Below are 7,414 nucleotides of genomic sequence, written 5' to 3' on the forward strand. Positions count from 1 at the left end.
GAAACACAAAAGGAAAATTGTGGTTCATGGATTGGCAACGGAAGAAGATTCATGCGGTGGGGGAGGAAAACGGTGAGGGAAAAAAACTTCCACGCGTCGCTAAAGTGTTAAGCATATGACAGCAAAGCAAAAAGGGCAAGGTTGTAATAACATACAAATAAGTGAGGGCCAAAAAGGAAGAATTCCACCCAAACAGAAGTCCTCTGAAACTCCGATTTCAATATAATCAAACACAAACAAAATACCAACTCAACTTTGATTATAAAATAACAGTACACAACAACGATTTGATAAAATAACATTACACAACAATGATTTCAACGATCAGCAAAGGTTCAAGGCATAATCACCCTAATTAAAAAAAATTGACAACACCCCAAATCCTCCTAAAACTCCCTATCAGTATATACCAACTCATCCCCCCAAATCCTCCTAAAACTCCCTATCAGTATATACCAACTCATCCCCAAAAAATTTGCACAGATAACAAACAAACAATAGCAAATGCAATATATAGGAAAAAAAAAAAGAAAATCCAAAGCCAAAGAAAATTGGAACTTACCAAGGATGCACAAATGTGTGGCCAAAGAAGAAAAACAGGCGAGCGACTCCGTCCATAAGAAGAAAAAGAACACTGGAATTGAAGAGAAATCCGGTGAATCAAAGAGAAATCGGTCAAATCGAAGAGGTGTGCAAAGCGATGAACGCATGGGCAAAAAATGGAGGAACTGTGAGGAACAATGTGCAGAAGAAAGAAAAGAACGCTAAAATCGAAGAGGGAGTCACATGGAAAAAGAGGATGGCCAGGATGATCAACACGTGGCCAAAGAGTGGAAGAACTCAGACGAAACGAAAGGATAATAATAAGTGTTCGTGGCAGGAATTTCCGTGGGGAATGCTTCCTAGTTGACGAGCACATAGCTCCCCGAGAGGTTGACGCCGGTTGATGCTTTCTGTCGGGCTTCTGCTTTACTGGCGGGCTTGTCGGGTAAGGCTGAAAGAGAAGGACAAAGTTAACTTTGAAAGGTGCCTTTGTGAGGCCTTAGGTGTAGGCCTTGAGGCTCACAATCAAGATTAACTTTGAATTGCTCAGGTGTGCCACTACTATCTTCAGCATGGCAGATGTAGAACGGATGTTTGAGTTTTAATTATATATATTCAAGAGACTATGTTAGTTATTGACAACTGCCTTTGTGGGGCCTTAGGTATAGGCCTTGAGGCTTCCCATAAATAACTAACTTAGTACTCAAACACATAAGGTTCATTTTGTTGGTTATATGGGTCTTATAACCATCATACTTCTGATTACCTGAATCCAAATAGGTGCCTTTGTGGGGCCTTGAATAGGCCTTGAGGCTTCCCATCAGAATTTATCCCGTACTCGAACGTTCTTGCCCGAGAAATAGGATGAATCCAAATAGGTGCCTTTTGTAGGGCCTTGAATAGGCCTTGAGGCTTCCCATCAGAATTCATCCCGTACTCAAACGTTATATGGTCATCATAATATAATAGAAATAAAACTAAGTGGTAGGTCGATTACTTGCGCCCCAAGTAACTTCGGACTTTTTGTTTATCAAAGCTTGTCGTGGATGGGTTAAGTCCACATCAGGTTCTTTTTTATGCCTTGAGGCCATGGACTTTTTAGGGTGATCAAATCTTATATGCCCGAGGGCTTAGAGTTTAGATCTAGTTTGAACTGTGAAGACATATTCAAATCGGATTCAAGCGTTGAGAGAGTCTTTTAATAGCTATATAACTAGAAATAATTTGGATACAACTTGAAGTATACAACATATTGCTAGGCTAATGAATGAAAAGACAAAAACAAAGAAGGTCGGGCAAGGTTGATCGTCTTGCAACTTCCTATCTTTGTGGGTAAACAGAAGGTTTGAAAGCTTAGAAAAGGGGTTGGGAGGTGAGTTTGCAGAAAGAAAATCGATATTACAGCAGGCGTTGAGCAGTGTAGCAGAGCTATTACAAAGGCTTTGTCCCGAAAGGGATGAAGGCTTGGGCTTACTACAACTTCATTTTGAAGGCAAATCTGGCTTTGAGCAGAGTTTATGCTTTTGTTTGTTTGTTTTGAGTGTCCTTGATTCTGACTTTTCTTTCTCCTTTTATAGCCACCTTGGCTTGGCCTCCTGTAGCAATAATCTTGCCCGAATGTAGTTTGAAGGATATTGACTCATCAGCTATTTACTTGTATTGCCATCATAAAGTACTTTTGGGCTGATTAGCTGGTTGGTCTATACCACTTGGCCCTTAGGTAGTTGAGCAAGTGGTGCAAATGAGCTGCACCTAGTCGGGAAAGGCCTTTTCTGCTTTCTAGGTCTGGGCTGAGCTTCGGGCTTTTCCTTCTCTTTTTGGGCCAACTTCCTTCTAAGCCCAAAGTTTAAGTTTCAACCCAAACAGTGCCCCCTTTAATCAATATTCAGACTGGAGTTCCAAGCGCCAATATTGATTGAATATCCGCATACTTGCATACCCGCTCTTGGAACTTTTGTTTTTCTAGACATGAGGCCTACGACCATGCGTCTCTTGCTCTTCTCACGACCTTTGGGTTACCCTCTGAGGTTTCTATAAATTCAGGTTTGATTTTGCCTTTTGCTCAGTCAACCAAATTCCTTCAACCTTCGCTTCAATTAACCCCGAGTATTTTTGCCTTTTTAGTTTTCTCCCCAAGATTGAGAAATGATCTTTTGAAGATTCAAATGGGGTTTCCTAAAACTCCCTTTTCGTGAGAAAAAGAGTTTTCATCAAATAACCACTATCCCCAACACCCTTGGTCAGACACCCCGCTTTCCCCAACACCCTTGGTCAGGCAGTGCTCCTATGAAGACTTGCCTTCCCGCTCGTCGCCATGATAAATCAGGCTTCACCATCATATATGGTGATGACTCTGCCTGAGGATCATCTACCAGGCACGTCTTGGCCGCACAACCTGATCACCTGATCGGATTCTACCCATGAAGATACCAGAAAACCAGCTAAGACGTCATTGCACCTGGAAGGAGTCGTACCTAGTACATCGGGATTTAATTGAATTTGTTGTAAACTTCACCAATTTGTCGAAAATGAAATAAACAATATGTTAACAATCTTGTGTCTTTCTGTCTTCTTGAATGACTGATGAATATACACTATACTTTAGCATCCCGAAACCTGTTTTACCTTGCATCCTCCTCGATGTAACAATCCCTAACATCCCATAATGTAGGACAATACCTTTTCAAGAATTTAACATTAATGGGATGTTTCTGCCAATTCCTTTCGAGGTCCGCCAAGTAATATCCCCATTTGTCTAATACTTGACTAACTATGAAAAGACCTTCCCACATCGGGCTCCACTTTCCAAAGCCCCTAAGCTAAGCTCCTAGAGGAAGAACTGTCTTCCACACCAAATCTCCTTCCTTGTAAGACTTTGTTTTCACCCTTTTGTTATACGCTCGGGTAACAACTCTCTTTCCTTCCTGAATCTGGTTCAGGGCTTCAATTCGGGCTACATCTAAGTCTTCAATCCCTTGACACATGGCTTCGATGTATTCTTCGCTGTGTAACCCAAACTGATTTTGAATTCTAACAGAACTCACATTGATCTCCATGGGAAGCATTGCATCTTGCCCGAAGGTTAGAGCATAAGGAGTTGTCCTTGTACCTGCCCTCTTGGAAGTTCTGTATGCCCACAAAGTATTCCCCAGCTTTTCATGCCATTTTTCCGGACTATCAATCACCATTCTTTTGATAATGTTTACTAAAATCTTGTTGCTAGATTCTGCTTGGCCATTTGACTGCGGGTAATAAGGACTGGACCGGATCATCTTTATTTTGTATTTGCTTGCAAATTCTTCAACTTCTTTTGAAATAAAAAATGGCCCTCGATCTGTCACTATGGTTTCGGGCACCCTAAATCTATGCAGAATCTTGGTCTCAATAAAATTTTTGATCGCAGCTGAGGTTATGGTTTTCACCGCCGAGGCCTCCACCCATTTGGTAAAGTAATCCGTTGCTACAATGATAAAAGTGTGCCCCTTGCTAGAAGCCGGGTAAATCTGCCCGATGAAGTCCATTGCCTATCATCTGAAGGGCTAGGGCTTGACTACTGGATTTAAATGCACAGAGGGTACATGTGTGGAGATGACCGTGCCTTTGACATTCCTCACACCCTCGGGCATAGGACTTGCAATCTTTTTCCATGTCGGGCAAAAAATAACCATATCGCCTAAGTAATCACCTCATCTTTGTCCCCGCCTGATATGCTCCACATATTCCTTCATGTACTTCAGCCATCACTCTCATGGACTCCTCTTGGCCTAAGCATTTCAATAATAACCCGTCTGGAGTCTTCCTTAGTAGGTTTTTCGCCCATAAGACATACTTAGTTGCTTGCTGTCTATTCTTCTTGCTGATGGGTGAAGAGGGATCTTTCAAATGATGGATGATGGGTGATCTCCAATCTTCTATCTCAGCTTCCTGAACCATTACATCCAGGCTGAATCCCCTTTCCAGGATAGAAGGAAGATTTCTCCTTTAAATCTCGACATCCAACCCATATCTTTTTTCCTGTATTGGCATGCCCGAGGCCAATTGCGCCATCTCATTAGCTGCTAGGTTGGCTTCCCTGGGAACATGACTCACCGATATATCAGAATCCCAATAACTCAACAATTGTGTGGCCACCAAATAGTATCCGGCCATGGTGATATGTCTGCACTTGAACTCCCTATTTAGCTGGTTTATTACCAATTCTGAATCACCAAACACCTTAACTTCCATTGTCCCCAGATCCATCAAGATTTCCAAACCAATTATTAAGGCCTCATACTCTGCCCGATTGTTGGTATTCCCTTGATAATCCAAGAGAAATAAGTAATAATGATAAATCCCTTGAGGGTTGATAATCACAATCCTAGCTCATGAAGCCCTCTGAGTATAAGAACCATCGAAATACAGCTTCCAAGGAGTAATCCATAAATCAGCCACTCTTCTTATCTCCTGCTGGATCCACTCCTCTTTGCCCGAGATCCCTTTGCCTGGCGGGATCCAAACATTAGTAACTTCCAGGGTTCCTGGTATATTGATTATCTCATCTCGAGATTATTGATGTTCCGCCAAGAAGTCAGCAATTGCTTGGCCTTTTACTGCCCTTTGGGGGACATACTGGAAGCTGAATTCTAATAATGCTAGAATCCACTTCCCAATCCTTCCTGTTAACATTGGCTTTGACAACATGTACTTTATCATATCTTGTTTCTACCTTGGTCAGAATTCTACTGAAGTAGTACACTGCCTGCTCTTTCCCACCTTCATTATTCTGAGCCAGCAAACTCCCAATTGATTTATTTGAAGCGGAGATATATAGCTTTAAGGGTTTTCCCCTCTGAGGTGGTACTAATACTGGCGGGGAAGTCAAATAAGCTTTGATACCATCGAAAGCCTCTTGGTGCGGTGGTTCCCACTCGAAATTCTCTTTATCCTTCAGTCTTAACAAATGAGTCAGCGGCTGGATCTTGCCCGCTAGATTGGCAATGAATCTTCTTAAGAAATTAATTTTGCCCAGCAGCCTCTGAAGTTGCACTCTGTTGGTGGGTGAAGGTGACTCCATTATTGCCCGAGCTTTATTTTTGTCCACTTCTACCCCTCTTTGATGAACCAGGAATCCCAAGAAATTGCCCGCTTTCATTCCAAATGCACACTTTTTTGGATTCATCTTCAATTTGTGGATCCTCATTCTTGTTAATGCCTGCCTGAGGTCTATCAAATGATGTTCTTCCGTCTTGGATTTCACCACGATGTCATCAATATACACCTCCATATTATGGCCAATCAGATCATGAAAGATGGCATTCATTGCCCTTTGGTAAGTTGCACCAGCATTCTTGAGCCCGAAGGGCATGAACAGATATTCATATGCCCCCACATGCCCAGGACACCTAAAAGCTGTCTTATGTATATCCTCCGGGGCCATCTTTATCTGATTATACCTGGCATTTCCATCCATAAAAGATAAGACTTTGTGTTTTGCTACTGCATCTATGGATAGATCTGCCATGGGCATGGAATACTCATCTTTAGGTGTAGCACCATTAATATTCCTGTAGTCAACACAACATCGAACCGCTTTTGTTACGACTTTTAAAACGGGTACAATGTTGGCTAACCACTCCACATATTTGGCTGGCTTGATAAATCCGGCTTTTACGAGTCTCTCAATCTCTTCTTTGACCTTCTCTTTTATCTCATTCGACATCCTTCGTGGTGCTTGCTTAACCCGCTTATATCCTTCCTTGATGGGCAGTCTGTGTTCCACCAAGGTTGCATCTAAACCCGACATCTCAGTGTCATGCCAAGCAAAACAATCTCTGAATTCTTGCAAGAGACAGATAATTTGTGCCCGATCCTCACTCTCCAATAAACCACTGATTTGTATTGGTCTTGGGTCCTCCTTTGTTCCTAGCTCAATAACTTCCAAAGGATCTTGGACCTCCGGTGGTGGCTTATCAGGTTCTGCACACAAAAATTTGACTAGCTCCAGGCTCTCGGGCAAGTCATCTGGCTCATCTAGGTCATATATACACTCGGCCATTTGAATGGCTCTTTCCAATTCTTCTTGACAAGATTCCTCGTTGCTTTCATCCTGGCTGGTTGAAGCTCCTACCTGCCATTCCTGCTCTTCTCTGTCTAAGAGCTCATTTTCTTGTCTTCTTTCTTTCCCATACACCAACAGTCGTTTAATCAGGGATCTGACTACCATTACCTGATCCTTCATTTTTTTTTTCTATCATTGATGGTGTAGGGGTGTTGGGATGATACAAGGTCTGTCCCACTCCTTTCTAGTAAGGAGCATCCCTTGTTCTATGAGCTTTTGGGCCGTCACCTTGGTAGGGCGGTCGTTCTCATCTGCTCCTAAACACTTCAAGATTCCTATGTTGGGATTGTAGAAACTTGCTTCCGCTATATTGGTTGTGGGAAGAAATTGCCGTGATTCGGCCTCTACCATCTCCCAAAAGCCTGGCCCTTCCGTGCTTGCCTCATGATACACATCCACTTGTTGATGTAGGGTGGAGGGTACAGCAAGACTTTAGTGGATCCAATCTCTTCCAAATAAGGCTCCATAGGTGGAGGTGCAGTCCACCACAAAGAACGTCAGCATGATATGTTTAGACCCCAGATCTACTTCCAAAGGCAATATCCCAAGAGTCTTGGTGATAGTGCCCGAGAAACTAGAAACTGTGAGGTCTGTAGGAATAAGATCCTCTGTGCCTCTCCCCAACTTTTTCATCTGCTTGGCTGGTAATACATTAACAGCTGCCCATCCATCAATCAAAATCCTTCTAAAGGGCATTCCCTCCAAATGAGCTGTTACATATATGGGTTTTAGATGATTGGCAAGTGAAATGTTCGGGCGATTGAACACCAT

At 42.6% G+C, this 7,414-nt stretch overlaps 1 protein-coding gene across 1 annotated transcript; it reads right to left on the reverse strand.

Moving 5' to 3' along the window:
* Window positions 1-7,075: 7,075 nt before the first annotated feature.
* On the reverse strand, window positions 7,076-7,414 carry LOC139190791 (uncharacterized). Its single transcript, XM_070811269.1, has one exon. It carries the CDS (start codon window positions 7,412-7,414, stop codon window positions 7,076-7,078), a length of 339 nt encoding a protein of 112 aa, XP_070667370.1.

This window comes from Malus domestica, chromosome 13, assembly GCF_042453785.1.
Source record: "Malus domestica chromosome 13, GDT2T_hap1".
In the NCBI taxonomy this organism is placed as follows: Eukaryota; Viridiplantae; Streptophyta; class Magnoliopsida; order Rosales; family Rosaceae; genus Malus; species Malus domestica.

Bases quoted from the DNA above. Each gene is read 5' to 3' on its own strand.
- LOC139190791 (XM_070811269.1), bottom strand. From the start codon at position 7,414: ATGGTGTTCAATCGCCCGAACATTTCACTTGCCAATCATCTAAAACCC.